Source organism: Squalius cephalus (genome assembly GCF_949319135.1).
Source record: "Squalius cephalus genome assembly, chromosome: 19".
NCBI classification, from domain to species: Eukaryota; Metazoa; Chordata; class Actinopteri; order Cypriniformes; family Leuciscidae; genus Squalius; species Squalius cephalus.
Genome location: NC_137140.1, coordinates 3,325,683 through 3,344,968, shown reverse-complemented (window position 1 = coordinate 3,344,968; position 19,286 = coordinate 3,325,683). Strand labels below are relative to the sequence as shown.

At 36.9% G+C, this 19,286-nt stretch overlaps 1 protein-coding gene across 1 annotated transcript in view; it reads right to left on the bottom strand.

The window, feature by feature from the left end:
* The window catches only part of LOC307147312 (uncharacterized protein), a 53,299-nt gene that overhangs the window by 19,479 nt on the left and 14,534 nt on the right, over positions 1–19,286 (bottom strand). Inside the window, exons 4-9 of the mRNA XM_079851990.1 lie at positions 9,330–9,424; positions 9,111–9,152; positions 8,514–8,865; positions 8,289–8,417; positions 8,059–8,160; positions 7,757–7,960 (exon numbers count right to left, since the gene is read on the bottom strand). Coding sequence (XP_079708116.1) covers positions 7,757–7,960; positions 8,059–8,160; positions 8,289–8,417; positions 8,514–8,865; positions 9,111–9,152; positions 9,330–9,424 — 924 coding nt within the window. The remainder of the gene's footprint in view (positions 1–7,756; positions 7,961–8,058; positions 8,161–8,288; positions 8,418–8,513; positions 8,866–9,110; positions 9,153–9,329; positions 9,425–19,286) is intronic.

Sequence of the window (19,286 nt, the reverse complement as noted above, 5' to 3'; positions counted from 1 at the left end):
TTTCAAATGCATACAATGAATAGACAGGATTTTTGATGTTAAAGTTATCAAACAGTCTGTGCTGCATTAATTATAAATTATACAGGTGCTGGTCATAAAATTAGAATATCATCAAAAAGTTGATTTATTTCAAGAATTCAACTTAACAGGTGGAACTAATATATTATATAGACTCATTACATGCAAAGTGAGATATTTCAAGCCTTTATTTGTTATAATTTTGATGATTATGGCTTACAGCTTATGAAAACCACAAAATCAAAATCCCAGAAAATTAGAATATTACATGAAATCACACAGTAATTACACAGTGATACCATGGTCATTGAACCAGGTTTTGGTTCTTTTGGCAGTGTGGGCAGGTGCAAATCCTGCTGGAGAATGAAGTCAGCATCTCCATAAAGCTTGTCTGCTGAAGGAAGCATGAAGTGCTCTGGAAATGTCCTGGTAGATGGCTGCGTTGAGTGGACAGCACAGTGGACCAACACCAGCCGATGACATGGCTCCCCAAACCAACACAGACTGTGGAAACTTCACACTGGACTTCCAGCATCTTGGATTGTGTGCCTCTCCATTCTTCCTCCAGACTCTGGGACCTTGGTTTCCAAATGAGATGCAAAATTTGCTCTCATCAGAAAAGAGGACTTTGGTCCACTGTGCTTTATTAAATCCAGAGTCAACGCAGCCGTCCACCAGGACATTTCCAGAGCACTTCATGCTTCCTTCATTCTCCAGCAGGATTTGCACCGGCCCACACTGCCAAAAGAACCAAAACCTGCTTCAATGACCATGGTATCACTGTGTAATTACTGTGTGATTTCATGTAATATTCTAATTTTCTGAGATTTTGATTTTGTGGGTTTCATAAGCTGTAAGCCATAATCATCAAAATTATAACAAATAAAGGCTTGAAATATCTCACTTTGCATGTAATGAGTCTATATAATATATTAGTTTCACCTGTTAAGTTGAATTCTTGAAATAAATCAACTTTTTGATGATATTCTAATTTTATGACCAGCACCTGTATATAGACTAATACTTATTAAAGTTACAAAATTTCTTTAGTCAAGAGCAGTGAGTGTTTTTCTTTAGTCAAAAGCAGTGAGTGTTTTACTACAAAGAGCCGTAGTTCACTGACAAGCTGAGCCATATCGCATAATTATCGCGGACGTATCGCCTGCGATAATTAATGCGATATGGCTCAGCTTGTCAGTGAACTGCGGCTCTGTGTAGTAAATGCCGCTCCATCTGAAAGCAGGTGATGGCGATTTACTACTAATCAAAGAACCGGCTTTACTGATGAGATGCGCCTAACAATGTCATGCGATATGTGACCCGTCACGGAAACCAGTGACAAGTCGGCAGCACAACTTTCGAGCAAAATGAGAAAGAAGCGGTTTTTTTTTTTTTCAAAATTGGTGATTTTCGCTTTTTTGCAGAATCTGTTAGTTGAGATTACGAAGAAGCCTCTCCATGTTTGAGATAGCAGTATTAGTTTATTTAAAAGCGTACATTTTGAGGTTGAAATCGGCTTGTTTTTCGGAGATTCTAGGATGCAGTAGGGGCGTGTCATTGTCGGTGTGTATTTCCATACTGAAAAAGCCGGCTTTTGTTTCTTTTGTTATTGCCCCCGCCCTCCAAGGGAACAGCTTATTATGCAGCGCTCTGGCCGGATCTGATTTCAAAATTCAATGAAGATGGATGCCAATAACATTACGATGTCCAGCAATCGATTTAAATAGGTTACATGGGGTTTAATTTGTCGTTTAATGAGATGTAGCCTAATACATGTTGTCAGTGCAGTGATTTTATATCAAAATCGCAAACATTTTAAATTAAAACTTAAAATTGACAAACACAGCCAACTCTCATGCCTTTTCTTTTGCATTTAAATTTTAATACAATAAATCTTGGATGTCACAAAGAACTTGTTTTTCAACCTCCACGAATGAGACGAGAGTAACTTTTCTGTTCGCTATTTTTGCTATTTTTCCATAGTGGTACACTGTATTGACAGGGTTAAATAGAATTGCATTACTAAAAAGAGACTAAAATACAATTTTCATTGATTGAAACTAGACTAAATGTCATCAGTTTTCGTCGACTAAAACTAGACGAAAATGGTCATGGATAATTCTGACTAAAATAAGACTAAAATGCTCAGACGTTTTAGTCGACTGAAACTTGACTAGACTAAAAAGAGTATGAACTTGACTAAAACTATTAAAAACTAAAATGACAGCTTGACACAAAGACTAGACGAAAACTAAAATTAAAACAGGCCGCCAAAAACAACACTAGTGATCGTCCACGTGAAGATGAAGATGTGACATTCAAACTCTTCTGTTTCAGCCTTTTGTAGGCCTAAGTTTGCACATAATGCATAGGCCTATGTCACGAAAAAATGTAAGACCGGAAGTACGTCTTTTAGTAGGGATACGGCTCTTCCGGTTAGCTTTTTACAATGGCGGAATCCGATAGATATAGCTGGACCAAATCTCTCCGCAACCTCAAACTCTCAAGTGCAGAGCAACCCGGTACACTACAACAACAGCTGCGGGTGTAGCCTGCCATTGTTGTTATAGCTCTAGCCGTTCGCCAGTAAGGTAAACGTTTCTATGGTAACAGCGAGTTGGACCAATCAGCAGACGTTGCTGCTACGCTTAGGGTTGTGGGTAGTGTAGGTTTTTTTTAATAAGATCGCGGATAAAACATGTTTTTCTTAAAACAAGGTTGATTTCATACAAACATATAGCTTCTACAGGAGAAAAAAACTTTGTTTCACAACCTCATAGCTCGTGGTCAGTCTACCTCGGATGGTTTAGACATTATGGCAGATAATCTAAATCCTTATCGAGAAATACTGTTGACCGGAAGTTCTGAATCCCTACTCCGCGTTCCGGAAGCAGGAAGTGTGACATAGGCCTATTCACTTCTGCACATTGTTTTTCTGTAACTTTTTTTTTTTGTGATGCTTATTTATTTAGTGATGTAATATTCATGGTGTACTTTTCAGTAATACAGGTATAACTGAAATGTTTTACAAAAATGTATAAATATAGCTCTGCCATAGCATTTTACTGATCTTTGTTATTATGTATTTTGTTCAAGAGATTATATATGCTGCTATACTTTTTTAACATACTCATGTTTTATTTTGCAATGTACACAACAAGATAGGCTACTATATTAAAGTTTTCTTGATTTCAAAGTCTGTGTATGTCTTAACATATAGATTTATTTTTGCACTTTTAATATAGCATTTTGAATACTGAATAAAATAGCTTTATAATAAACTATTAGTGTAATGCTAATCAATTTTTAATGAGCTGAAATGCTATTTAAGTGTTCTTGAGGAACATTAAAATTAAGCTTCAAATATATTATAACTGTAGTTTAAGACATATGAAAGTATATTTTTAATGAACTGTAAAGAAATACACTTAAATGTACCAAATGTCCTTGAAGTGGCTCCATTTTTAGTACATTTAGTATTTTAGTACAGTATATTTAGTATTTAATATACTAGTGCAAAATGCCCGTGCAAAATCAGTTTTTAAGTGTGTTTTTAGTAATTGTTGGTTTGGTGTGTTTGAGTGCACATTGTTACAATTACACAGCAAAAGTTCAGTGACATTTTTATTTGTGCATGGTAGAAAGCACACAGTGAACTCAGAGAAAACGCTATGCTTGAGCAAACAGTTTGTGAATAGGCTACTACAAATGATGCCCGTGAAAGAGAATGTGAACGCACTGAAAAGGATATGTTTAGTTGGTGAATAGCATTTACACAGTAGTGATAACGTTAAGCGCACCAGAATGAAATATAATATTCAGAAGTAAACAGCATAGCTGACTTATAGATTCAGTTTACATCCACAAATGAATAAGCGCGTTGATTCAGGGAGCAGTGCAAAGTGCCCGTGCAAAATCAGTTTTTGTGAGCTGATCGCTGAGCAAAAAAGTTCAGGAGATATTTCTTAGCGATGGCTGATTTCAACAGTTTCAATATGATAAAAAATAACTTTTATATTGATTCAATGGATTAATTGCATTTTGGAAAAAAAAAGTGTCATGAATTTATTGCATTTTGGGGGGAAAATAATCCGTTTTTATAATAAATCTTTGAAAATCAAATTTGAAAATCAAAATCTGGATTTTAATTTTTTATGTTATTATAACCGAAAGATGCTATGTGAAAGTTTGAAACAGAAAATAGTGGTCTTCATCTTGCCACTTTAAGAAAACACATTTTTACTCAAATTAATCAAAATGGATTTATCATGTTCTAAAACCAAACTATAATATTCAGAAGCAAACAGTGTAGCTGACTGAGTGTTTATTTTTAAACCACAACCTTCTTGGGGCTTCTTTGACCGATACAACCCTCTAATGTCAGAATGTTTATTTTTAAACCACAACCTTCTAAAAATGATATATTTAATGATATCTTTTGCATTTCTCATCCAAACAACGTCAAACTTGGCACTGCACTTACTCGTGCCCGTGGCAAGACACCTGTCGAGTTTGAAATCCATCGGACTAACGGTTCGAGAGATATGCGGTTAACAGACACACACACACACACACACAGACAGACGTTTCTGTAATTTATAGATAGATAGATTAAAATATACTGCAAATAGCTTAAAATTGATCTTAAGCATATATTAAAATACACTTATGCCTGGCTCACACTACAGGAGTTTTAGGCCGATTTATGCCCGATTTACCCCTCCCGAGAATCTGAGAAAAAATCTTGTCGAGGACCTCGATCGGTTCCGATGTTCGGCGCAGATTATCTGGTAATGTGAGGCGTTCACAGATCGAATCTTGCCCCTCCCGATCTGTTCTCACACAAATCGGGCTCGCCCCGATCATATCAAACATGTTTGATATTTATCGGGATGAGCAAGATTGTGATTACGTCAGTGCTGTCAAAAAGACAGCAGGGCTGTCGTGCTGAAGGAATTTCCCTTGAGATAATTTTGAATGACTCAACTCGATATGCGTTATCATCTCCATTTATTTATTGCTAAATAATAAGTATTACGCTGTGGTCAGCAGGCACAAAGGCGAGTAACGTTACATGTTCAGTAATGAAACCGAAACTAAAAAGCGCGTTAAAACGAAATGGATTTCAAAATCAATGCACGCGTCGCCGGATTTAAAAATGCACATCTAGCTTGTTGCACGCACACATATTATGTCGAAATAACGATAGTATATTATGTTAACATTATTAGCCTAATAATAATAAATCTTTAATCAATATTTGATTGAATGCTGAATGTTGTGCTTGGTCAATTTAATAAAATGAATAGGCTACTTTAATTGTGACAATTATAATGATTGAATATTAAATATTAAGTGGACAATTTTTGCAATAGTATTTATATGTTATATATCTAGCACCCCCTCAGCACCTGCGTTAAAAAAATATCTCGCGCCGCCCCTGGCCCACGTATTAAAAAAATGGTCGGGTTTAAATCGGGCTCGGGCTCATAATTACAGTTATGTTAATGTGTTGTGTTGTGTCGGGCCGGGCCGGGCCGGGCTCTGACACAACGTGCATGGGCTCGGGTAGGGGTCGGGCTTGATTTTTTTGGGCCCGATCTAAGCTCTTAACTCAAAGTACCGGTAGGTTCAAAGTCTCTGTGCGTGTGTATGTGCGTGCATGCGTGTGTGTCTCATGGCAATGCATATCCCATATGTTTCCATGATTTTACACTTCAGATCTGCTGCGTGAGATCACGTGAGGCGCTTCCTCTGGCACGATAATCTTAATAACATTTTGTAGTGTGTGGTGCACCGCGATTTTCAAACCTTGTAGTGTGAGCATGTTTAAGATTTGGGGGAAGAAAATCTGCAAAGATTCTCCTTAAGTGTGTGCTTCAACCAGATTTCAAAATCGGTTAGGATTTTAAAACTCCTGTAGTGTGAGCCAGGCATTAATATACTTGAAGTTGTTTCAAAATAATGCATGTAATACATACAAATCTTTGCAGATTTAATACACACTTAGTATAGTAAAATTTAAAGGGGTATAATGCCCTTTTCAAAAGTCTTTGATGTCCCTAGAGTGTGTATGTAAAGTTTTAGCTCAAAACACCCCAAAATAATAGATTTTGTTATGCACAAACAGCAACATTACACACTAAAGTTAAAATAGTGAAATCATAATCAACCACACCTTTAAATATAATTATTTTTTACCTGGGTATATTTCTTGTATGTTTCAAAGACACTCCTGCTAACTGGCTAACTCGCGTTATTATTCTTACTGAAATATTTCTGCTAATCAGCTGTGGGCCACTATTACCTAAAACTGTGTCTATTAATCCTGTTGTAGGAGACTCTGAACAACATTATTAGTAGAAAAAGTAGCATAATAGGGGCCCTTTTAAAGGGGGGGTGAAATGCTATTTCATGCATACTGAGTTTTTTACACTGGTAAAGAGTTGGATTCCCATGCTAAACATGGACAAAGTTTCAAAAACTAAGTTGTACGTTTGAAGGAGTTTTTTTGTTCCAAAAATACTCCTTCCGGTTTGTCACAAGTTTCGGAAAGTTTTTTTCGAGTATGGCTCTGTCTTACGTAAGATAGGGCGGAATTTCCTTATATGGGTCCTAAGGGCACTTCTCCGGTAAGATCGCGGCCGCGCGCGCACTCGTAGACCAGAGCAAGAGAGTGAAAGCAGTTCGCCATCAAAGCGCCCTGCCCGGCTTTTGGGAAGTCAATGTCACCAAAGAAGTGTGTTTTTGGTTGCCAGGGCAAGACAACCCTGCACAGATTCCCAAAGAACCCAGCGTTAAGGAACCCGTGGATGGAGTTTGTTTTCCTGAGCATAAACGGAGTTGTGTAAAGACTGTTGTTCCCTGCATTTCGACGAAGATTGTTTTATAAACAAAGCCCAGATCTACGGATTTGCAGATCGTCTAATGCTTAAGGATCGAGCAGTCACAATGATAAAAATTCGCGGTCGTGCGTTGGAACCGGACGGTGAGTAAAACTGTTTGTTGAACAAATGTCTCTGTGTGTTGTCACTAGCTTGGCGCGTTAGCACAGCTAAGCTTCGCCCACACGGCCCGCCTCCAGCCGCTCGGTTTTTTCCGGAAAGACTCGGTACAGCCTATCTTTATGTTAAAAATTTAATAAAACAAAATACTTTTTGGAGATATGAAGGATGCAATATTACTCTATAGGTACTCAAGATTAACAGGAGATTGAGTGAAAATGAGCATTTCACCCCCCCTTTAAGGACAAGCGGCAGCATGTTTAGTATTAGGCTACTGTCACTTTAAGATTGGTACGCGTTCTAATATACATGCATTTGACGTGCACTCGATTTTCTCTCAAATATTTGCTTTCACTTTAGACATAACCAACTGTGTTTATGTGAAGCTTGTGTGTATTTGACAGTATTAGCACAATACGACTATAAAGATAACTTAGTCCAGTATCTAGGTGCTGTTTGTCAGGCTTTTAGTGCCTGTGAGCTTCGGGTGTATGCGAATGAAGTGTTTAACCGGCAACTTTTGTGAATGGCAGTGTCCCGTGAGTGTAACTCTATCCTCTGCCTTAACATGTGATGTGAATGTAACAGAACTGCAACTGATAGAATGTGCGCTGTAAAACGATACTACGACATTTCTTCAAAATCATCCACGATCAAATATTTGTAATATCGCACACCCCCATGTGTCCCACTGTTATTTCATACATGTGAGTATTGATTTGTATTAATTTTACCTGTCGGGATGTTCTGCGCAGACACATCTGTTGAGCTGCTGCTATCCATTCCTTCGGGGATATATCCATATTCGAACACGTCCCTGCTAATGCTATCCATTCCTTTGGGGAAATACTCATATTCGAACACGTCCCAGCTGCTGCAATCCATTCCTTCGGGGATATATCCATATTCGAACACGTCCCTGCTGCTGCAATTCATTCCTTTGGGGAAAGTTGCATGCATGATGTTTACTTTCTGCATGTTGCCTAACATCAGAAACATCAGGCTGAAGCGGACATGAATCAGAGTGGTTACTCACCGTCTGTCGGCTCGGTTTCTTTAAACCAGTCATGACCTAAAATGTTCCTTAAGTTGATCCTTAACTCTGTGTCACAAAGTTTCCCAAGTAGATCCAGGCATTCTGTAAAAGTTTTATTCATTGCTAAACATTCACTGTCAATTCGCTGTTTTACACTTTGCTTATTTGTCATCAAGGTCATTTCACTGTCACTTGTGTAAGAGCTTTACATGTTTTCAAGCTGGTCTCACCTTTGGACAAGCTTGTATTTTTCCAACGAAACCCTTTTCCTTTGACCATCCCCTTCAGCACTCTGTATAAGCCTTCATTTGTTGCCATTAAAGCGTCAATTCTCCACTCTGGTCTTGATTTAGAATCCCCTATTGCAGTAAGCAGTAAGGGTTCAGTTTTTAGTAAAACGCCCTTATTTCCTGTGCATAATAAATCAGTGACTTGTGCTCAAAAAGCAAACTCACGTATTTCACTGAGGGTCAGTGCTCTGTGAAAGCCGGTTAACTTGATCTGCATGGTGTATGGGTTGATGAGTACTTTTCTCAGGCTTATGCCATTATGATAAACATCCTGTTCACTGCAGTGCCGTAACACAGCGACGAGTTTCTGCATGATGTCTTTTGCTTCCACTTCAGTCAGATGACCTCCGTTTTCTTTGATGAAATCACACAAGGTTGTGCTGGTACCTGGATGTTCCATAATTAAGATGACGTGATCTTCCACGTCAAACCATTCATATAACTTTACGACATGGTCGCTATGTTCCATTATCCGCATTATAGCTGCCTCTCGACACAAAGGTTTGGAAACCCCAGTCTAAAAGAAGAGATTGACAAAAGGTTAGTTGACTCCTAACCTCAAACCTCCTTACTAAAGAGTGAGGGAAATTCAACAAGAATAAATGAACTTTACTTTAATGAAACTGACGCTTCAAGGCTTTGATTGTCTATTTCAGTTTTATCTTATGCTGTCTACATATAGAATTATCAATTACTGAATAACAATTTAATAAATGATTCTTAATAGTAATTTTCATGAAGAATAAAATCGTGTCAACTTACGTAGAAATCAAACTGGCTCTTCTTAACAACTTTGATCATTACCTAAAAAAAGGAGAAAATATTTGCAAACGTAAGTAAACTGATTCATTTTTGTTGTTTACATGATAATCTACAATCTTTTTTAAAATATGTTTTGATCAAAACTGTTTATGTCAGGACTCGAAAGACAGAAGAAAACAAGAGGCAAAAAGTTTGGTGTATCCAGAAAGACCAACATACTTGTTTTTCATCTAATTTTCGAATTCCTTCATAGACAATGCCATGGGGTTTCGATGACAGTTTCTTTCCCACTTCATAAAGAGAGTCAAAGGATCCTGAAAAACACACAACAGCATGAGACTGAACTGCTTATGACTAAACACACCTGTGTAGATCAGGCGAGGAACCAACCAGTGTGAAGATTACAAATAAAATCAGTAAACGGGCTGAAATTGACACACATGAATAATTAGCAGGTTTTGCATTTAAGTTCATGCTCTGGTCAGCCAATTTCCAAGAACACTAGAGAGATTACAAGTACAGTCCTAATATGCTGATATTATCTTTTTAATTTCTGTATTTATGTCCATGGTGCAATAATTGGTATAGGCTTCATTGGCACCATTTATTTTCAAGCATGTTAATGGCATATTTTTATGAATGAAGACCAGTATCACTGATATACAGATGTGGCCTTTAAAAATACGCGTCTCAGAGAGAAGAATGCCGCGAGCACTTCCGAAATTCTGCGGGATTCTGCAGAAGGGGGATTAGGTGTTGGACGCAGGAAATACTAAAACCTGTAGATGGCAGTCGTGTTTCATGTGGCCATACTGACGACAATACTGTATGTGTGCTCGACTTCATGTTGAGCATACTGTATGATATTGAAGTAACATGACAGGGATTCTCGGTGCTTTGGCAGTACTTTGATGTCATACACGCTTTTTGGCAAACGTTTGGTTGGCGAAGTTTTCTTTTGCCAGTTACATAAACAGTCACATATTCTTCATAAAAATCCGACTCAAACGCGCATCATTTGTCTTATTTTTTTTCTGAGTACTTACAGTAGAAGAGACGTGATGTATGATAACTGAGTCTTATAACAATAATTCGCGAAGACCTTTGAAGAGACCGAGAGCATTTGCGCAATATCATTAACTAGTTTATCTAATTTTACATTTAGTTCCTTTTTGCATCTGAACGTTTTAAATAGATTTAACATGGTTGTAATGCGCTTTTCTGCATTACTGTACAGTACTTTTTATATTATCCTGTTTCCCTTTATATGGTATGAAACACATAGGCGTCGATTTCGGTGGGGACAGTGGTTACCCACCAGATTTCATCATGAGTCATTTTGTACCCACCACTTTTAACTTCCGTCCATATTAATTTGACTTTTGTTTCGATTTTTTTGATCGTTTTCAGTGGTTATGAGGAGCAATATGAGAGAGAAATTTGGTAATCATTGTCTGACCCAACAAAAAAAACATTATAATAATTTTATTTTATTTTTCGTGTTCGCATTTATGAGGGAAAAAACAACGTGTCAGTTCTCGGTTACGGACGTGAGCGCTCTGAAAGCGGCACTAAAAGACTGCTTTAAAACTTTCACAGAGACATCAAACAGAACAGCTGCCTTTCTTTAAATTGAATTTCGTTTTGTATTAATTATATCTTAATTTTAATCAATGTTTCATGAACCAATTGCCTGTATTTAATAAATAAGAAGTAAATATAGCAGACAATCACGACATTGGAGGCGCCGGCAAGTGAACTGGAGTTCTTCTCATAAATGAACCGAAACTCAGCGTATAATGCACATTCACATTCACAGCGTATTTAGACACATTTAGACGCAGTCATAATCATTACTTTTACCGGTTCTTTGTGGCAAGCTTTATGTGTGCGGTCGTGCGCTTGAGTGAGGCTATATTACGTAAATGCTCATTATCCTGTAGGCTATATAAGTAATTAAATTAATATAAAGGGGCTATTTGTCCACGAATGACTTAAATGAACAACTAGCCTACTAGTCGACTAGAAAAAAAACTTTTAGTCGGAAGCAGCCCTTATTTTCGAACCAGGCAACAGGACATCTGTGTTGAGCGAGCGACCCTGCGGAATGAACGAGCGGAGCGGAATATTCAGAAATGCGCTCTCCACTCACAAGCTCTGATCGTAACAAACCCGAACCTCACTGTCTGTTGAACTTACGCAGAAACATCAAAATATAATATTTTCGAAAGAAGAATTTTAAAACTTTATTGGTGGTAGTTGAGAAGAATTCCTCTTTCCATATCCAAATCATTTTGAGCGCAATATAAATGTATCATATTGTTATTCTTATTATATAAGAATACGTATTTTTTACAACATTTTTAACATATAGAGCAGGGGTCTCCAACCTTTTTTCATTTGAGAGCTACTTTTTAAAAAGGAAAGTGGCCGAGAGCTACTCATGTAATACATAAATCTCTTAAATAATGTCTCATAACTCTCATATTAACAACTATCAAAACTGTTTTAGACCTAAAAGAGTTTTTGTAGGCCTAAATATGTCAGAGAAAAACAGAATCAGAGATTATTTTTTAGTTGATCAATACTACACAATGAAATCAATTCACCAAGTTTTATGTTGAAAACCAGCAAATAACAAATAAAATTAGCATCAATATGTACTTTTTGTTTACATAAACATTAAAATAATAACATTAAAAATGATAGCCAGATTTTAAGTGTCTTGCAACGTTATCTACTGACATGCATCAAGTTCAAATCAAGTTTTGACAAAAAAGGTTTTATAAAAAGATAAACCTCACATATTTCAGCCTTTAAATAATTTTTTATAAAAAGAATGAGTCAAAAAAGGTAAATTACTGACATTTACAATGCACATGATTAGCTTATCTTTTATTATTAATAGTAAGATTCGGTTCGATTTGCCTGTGGCGTCTGTCGTTTACGTTACTATGCAACCATGCACTGCGCTCTCCACGACGACAAAGATTTCCACTGCCGAAAAATTCTTACTGTAGCTTTGCTACAAGATTTATTTACGGAGAAGAGAAAAACACCTGTAGTGTTTGGGTGCACCCCCATCCTTCATGTTGACTGAGCTTTCAATGTTGTTACGGAGCCCTCTGAAGGGAGCTTCACCCTTGAAGCTGATTGGTTGGTTCTTGTCATATGACCTGCATTCTGTTTGTGGCATTCTGAAAAGTTGCGATTTCTTTTCATCTCGCTGCGCCTGGAAAAAATGAGCGCGTCACTTCAATTATGAGCGCGCTTGCCGCGCACCTACATTTGAAAGACGCGATATGTGAACGGCCCCTTGGAGACTCCTGATATAGAGAATATAGCCTAAGTTTAGCGTGTTGTGTGTATTTCCTAATTATAAGCTTTTGGTGAAATTGCAACAAAACTAAAAGTGCATAAAAACATAAAAAAAAACGTCATTACTTTTTAAATTCTTATTCACTCTTTGTTTAGCGATGTTTATAAATATAAGGTTTTTTTTTTTTTTTTTTTTTTTGACAAACTGTCCTAAAAGAAACCAATGTAATCTTCCTGATTTAATCACGTAAAACACAAGTCTAAACACAAGCACCACTCTTCTGAATGATGGTAATCACAAACCTCCAAGAGTTTGTAAACCAATTGTTTGTAAAACATATTTAATGCTAACTTTACTTACAAATTCAAAAAAATATTTTTTTACAGTGTATAAATAAAACGACATGAAGGAAGTTATTTCCAAAATGTAATTAATTGCACAGTCTTTGTTTTAGCTGCTTGTTTTAGCTGCTACCAATTGTCACAGAGTCAAGAAATTACAAACCACCCAGCCCCCAGGTCTGCCAATTCTTTGCCAACCCCCAATGCTAATCGATCTCCTCTCAGGGAATCAAAAGAAAACCGTTTTTTCCAGTTTTCACCAGCGTGTGGGGTTTTAATTCCTACCCTTGCAGTTCCTTTGTTTAAATGCTATTTAAGCAAATCTACTATACATACGCTTTAAGTTATTTCAAATTAATGTTTATAACTTAATTTGTTGATATCGCGTAACTTAATTTGACATATGTTGATATAACCAACTGACACTGTAGCCTATTAGATTGCATGCCAGGAAGAGGCTTATGCTTTGTATTAAGTAATGAGCGTTTACTATATAGCCGCACTCAAGCGCACGACCGCACGCATAAAGCTTGTCACAAAGAACTGGTAAAAGTAATGATTATGACTGCGTCTAAATGTGTCTAAATACGCTGTGAATGTGAATGTGCATTATACGCTGAGTTTCGGTTCATTTATGAAACGAACTCCAGTTCACTCGCCGGCGCCTCCAATGTCGTGATTGTCTGCTATATTTACTTCTTATTTATTAAATACAGGCAATTGGTTCATGAAACATTGATTAAAATTAAGATATAATTAATACAAAACGAAATTCAATTTAAAGAAAGGCAGCTGTTCTGTTTGAGGTCTCTGTGAAAGTTTTAAAGCAGTCTTTTAGTGCCGCTTTTAGAGCGCTCACGTCCGTAACCGAGAACTGACACGTTGTTTTTTCCCTCATAAATGCGAACATGAAAAATAAAATAAATATTATAATGTTTTTTTTGTTGGGTCAGACAATGATTACCAAATTTCTCTCTCATATTGCTCCTCATAACCACTGAAAACGGTAAAAAAAATCGAACCAAAAGTCAAATTAATATGGACGGAAGTTAAAAGTGGTGGGTACAAAATGACTCATGACGAAATCGACGCCTATGTGTTTCATACCATGTAAAGGGAAACATGATCATATATAAAGTACTGGGCCCGGTTTCCCAAAGTGTTCTTATCTCTAAGTAGTTCTTAACCTATTCCTTAACCTCTCTCTTAACCCCCTGAGGTCGGCTATCGCGCCGGCGCGATAGGCTCGTTTTTTTTCGTATGAGTGCAAAAAATAAATAAAAGAAAAATATTAATTTTTATCTTATATGCTTGTGTTATACATCAATCGATCCTGTTTAGTGTGTATTTTTTTTGTGTATGCTCATAATAAAAACAAAGTGTTGTGCTTTTCGCCAAATAAAGAAAAATAAACATGATGCGAGTTCTGCCTACTCTCCGTCAGTGAAGTCAATTCTGAAACGCGTCCGAAAATGAACTGTAACTCAGCGAATACTCAGTCAAACAGGCATACAGTCACACAGGCATGAAGCTTGAATTATCTTCTTTCAAATGAAGTATTTTTTATAAAAAACAAATATTCACAGTTTATATAATATGTATGTAAAGAGAGAGATGTCAGTCGTTCTCATCTCAGCTAATTAAGTTTTAATGTGACTCCGCCTACGGAGAGCGCGCTATTCAAACGCAAATGTGAGGCGATCCATACAAACCTGTGAAACGCCCACATCCGCTGGATAAGGCCGGTGAAACACTGGATGCGTGGCGTAAGCGTCTCAGCTGCGTGGCGTGTCCGTTTTTATTTCGGCTCCCATCCATGTTAACAGTTTAGAGTTTGCACACTGCCTGTGTGAGACGCGCGTCTCAGGCGCGGCACGAGCCGCGTGGAAAACGCGTGCATTCTAGAAATAGAACCGACGCCTATTTTTCACGCGACACGCAAGCGTCTTGGAAGCGTTTCCATGCAAAATTGAATAGGAAAATCTGTTTATTTGTCATTTTGACACGAATACATATTAATAAATGTCCTTTTGATGTTTAAAAGTGTCTAGGTTTTGACATAAATGCAAATATAAATGTAATTTTACAAAATATGATCGATTTTCAAATACTGCTGTATTGAATGAACAGCTTTTAGCAAACTCTATTGCTATACTGAGATGAGGAATATATACTGTATGTGTTTTGTCAAAAATAAAGTCATCAACTAACTAATGAATCCTTTACTTTGAAATACGTATGATAAAATGTATACTTTAGTTTTGAAAGACGTTGACTAGTTTTGAAAAGATTATAAAGAATGTATGTGCATGCATATATATATGTGTGTGTGTATATATGAAGAGTTCAGATGCAAAAGCCTCTAAATGCCATCTGAAATTTTCTCCTAGAATGATCATTTTTATGAAGCTTGTATATTTAAGTTAGCTATAGGTGACACGTCACCTGAATGAATGGCTCATTAAGTATGCAGGGACGTAGTCTCACCAGGTGTGAACTACTACATATGCATGATGCTGTTGGAGCGTTTACGCCCCATCCGCATATTGGCTTTCCAAACTAAAAGTGTTTCACAAAACTAAAATCAATGTATCGTTTTTTTGTGGATGATTAGGCAGGATGATTTTCATATCATTTTGAAGAAAAAACACTAGGCGATGAAATCCATTAGTCAAAAGTCTTATTGCCACATATTTAGTATGTGTTTTGTGGCCTTATTTCAGAAACTTTAGTTTTTAGTTTTTTCAATAACCACGCATAAACATTATTCTCTCAAAAATGCAGACATGTACATTCTTGTTGCTCACATATTATGGTAGCCCTGTTTGTGCTAAATAGTGTGTAATTTTTTTTTGCCATTAATATGTTTATAAGCAACTGAAAAAAGCACAAATGTCAGGGCATGTCAGAACATCTCAAGGACCCCAAAAACACCTTTGTGTTGGTGTTTTAACCTTGAGGGTTAACCTTATGGGACGGTTCCCGGAACGTTCGTACGCTAAGTATACCTTTTGTAAGTCACACTTTCGTAAGGTTGGTCTGGACCACTCTTAGCTTTACCTTATCACTGTTGCAGGTCTATATGAATATAATTCTGAAGTTTTAATACACTCAGACAGTATTAAATTAGGCTAATTCAAGTGTTTTCATGCAAAGAATAAAAGTGTCATTACACTGATTGTTGTTAGATTTTTAATTATATTATTATACAATATTATTAATTTAATTAAAACGCTCTTTTAAAGGCCAGTGAAAGCATAGGCTACTGTCAGTTAAGTCCTATTCGGACGCTAATATTGTTTCTCATGGGCTCGTCCGGTATTTTAAACATTTACAGGGGTAAGTCGGTGATTTTAGTGCCGTCCGAATCCATAATATCAGTGTTTTTCTCACCCAACCCGCGTAAAAATCCCTGGCCAAATTAGTACCTTCTGTTTTTTGACAAACAGGTCGTGTGGTAATTTAATTGCCGTCTGAATCCACATCTCTGAGTTTACATGAAGAGATTCAAAATTCACGGTTTAAATCCTTTTTGATCACTGCCGAGCACCATACGCAAGATGTAAACTTTTATTACTGAAATGCTGGAAAGTATTTAGAAGAACAATATTTCATCGCAGCTCCACCTCAGCGAACAAAAATGGGAAAGAGAAGAAGGCACGTAAATTTTTGAAAAGGTTATTGTGGCAGCAATATATGTTACAATTTTAAAATATGTAGGCTAGGCTATTATAGGCTATTATAGTTTGGATTATTTTTTATAATATCCAATAATCATAATAAATTGCAATTTCAACTATTTCTGAAGTGCTTCATTTATAAAGATCACCGCTTTCTCACATAAACAGCATCTGCACGAGAGAATAATTGATTGTCGAGCCATCGATATCAAACAATTCAGCACCATCGCCACGGACAGCGCCGGGTAACGTCGCACGTAAGAAGGTATATCTTAAGCAGCTTCCTAAGGTATGGTTCGGGGAACACACTTAGGAACATAAACACCTTTGGTAAGATATATCTTTCGAGCTCTCTTAGCGCGCTAAGAGTGAGCGTTATCGGGAAACCGGGCCCTGTACAGTAATGCAGAAAAGCGCATTACAACCATGTTAAAGCTATTTAAAACGTTCAGATCCAAAAAGGAACTAAATGTAAAATTAGATAAACTAGTTAATGATATTGCGCAAATGCTCTAAATCGATGCTTATGCTTAGTACAATATCTTTGCTTCTGACAAGTGTCTGTAATAAATCCGTAAATCAATCACAAAACGTGTTGACGTGTTGGTAAATAAAATTTTAAATTGTCAATTTAAAAAAAGCAGAAACGTGTATAAAACCCGCTTCAATTACAGTTAACAATATCTGAACTGTGCTCTTTTGCATACTTCTAATTTTCTCATGCATCTTTTTATCTCTTTAAAATATTGCCTACTTTTAGAAAAAAAATGACATAATTATGAATCAAATTATTATGAACAAACAATGAAACTCTGTCAAAATTCGACAACACAAAGAATTATCAAAAGGCGATATAACGCACACCTCAGGTTAAATTAATTATATAAAAAACAGGGAACATTTTGTAAAAGCAAAACTGAACAAAATGCGTAATTAAAATAATTGTATTATGTTTTACCAAATATTTAAAGGAGTCATAACCTAGTATTACCTTGGATACCTACTGCTGTATTATAGTCTTTCAGGCCCTTCTAAAAAAGAAAAGTGGAAAAAAAATAAACACAGAGCTCCTCAGACCCTTATTTCTGAAGGCATTATTGTCTCACGAGATCTGATGCGATATTTTGGCTGTCGTGGACGGTCATTTTAATAATGCAAATGAGGGGCGCGTTGATTGGTGGCAGGAAGGAGGGGGGTTGACACTGCAGGTAACGCTTTAGCATATCATTCCAAAATGACATCATGGCGCAAGTTATGAATGAACCCGACCTGGCCGCGACCGGCTTCCCGGCCAGTGTATAAGCGTTAGGCAATCAATATACAATAGCCGAATTCATGATGATCTCAGTCATTTGTTGTTTGCAAAGTAACGTTAGCAGCCATTCCCCATGTTTACCTCGAAGCTAATACTCCCGCTAGCATACAATAGCCGCATTAGCAGTTAGCTGCTGTTTTTGTTACACACAGTAGAGCAATAAAAACTCAGTCTTACCGTTTCAATTGCAGGCAAGTCTCTGATGGTGGGAATTGCACCTTTTTCCAAACAGAGCTTCGAGGCCAACTTCGCCTGATATTGCCCCAAATTTGTGTATGATTCCTGTGTGAAATGTTTAGCGCAGACTCCTAACGATAAGCCAGTTGAAAGGGTTGTTGGGACAGCGTCATTAAAAATGAATTTAATCCACTGGTCCCTGATAGTTTGGTCCGTTTTTGGTAGAGAAAACACATTTACATGTTGTTTGTGGCAGTCAACCACAGAGCAACTCAGGTGTGTACTCGTTTCTCCATCTTTCTCGACTGAACTGAATATGAGGGGGAGAGGGGCGGGCTTCCCGCGGCATAGGTTTGCGGTGTCCATATATGGTATATCCTGCCCCGTCATGACGTCAAGACGGGGCTGAAATCAAAATCTCGTATTTGAGTGCGCGTGCACGCGCGCTGGTTTATTTACCCTGAGGTAAACAAACGCTTCACTTTTAAATATCGGCTTCCCGGCCAGTGTATAATCGTTAGGCAATCATAACATCAATTGATTCTCGTGGAAAAGTGAAAATTGCAGGTTATAACTCCTTTAATACCACTTCCCCATAATGTTGTAATCAATTTTTAAAACAACATCTGTCAAACTGTCAATCAGATACCTCTTATCTGGTCATTTTTATTTTATTTTAGAAGTCATAACTGTTGATCAACCTTTAAATGGATTTTGTGAATATGAATATTTAAAAGATTTACAAACTGTCGGCAAGACCTCAAGCCAACCCCAGACATTCTGAGACTAATGTGGAAAAATCTTTATGCTTAATGCATTAAGACAGTTCAATTAAAATATTTATTAATAATGTAATGGCAAATCAGATGCGCCCAAAATATAAATGCTACGCGTTGTGCTGCAACATTACCTCACAAGAAATATCTGCACAAGAACAATCACACAAGAAATATCTGCACGAATTAAGAATCTGGGGAAGTCGCATTATTTAGGCTAAGCCTTTCATTATGTTAGGATGATTTTGTGTATAAAATAAAATAAAATTTTACAGGTTTTTACAGGCAGAGTCACGTGTATTATGCTCAAACTAAATTCTCTGTTGCACTTAGTATAAATGCGCATTGCATGCACAATCATCTTAATAGTTGTACAAAAAAGTTATGCGCTGGCAAGAACGTCACTTTGCTGTTTTAATAAAAGCCATGTTAAATATTCTGCATGCACTCATCTCCTGGAAACCACAGCAATGACAAAGCATATATAAAAATTCGTAAACGTTGTCCATTACCCCTTCTTGTCTTTAGACAACTTTGATAAACCTTTTGGATTTACAAATATTTTCAA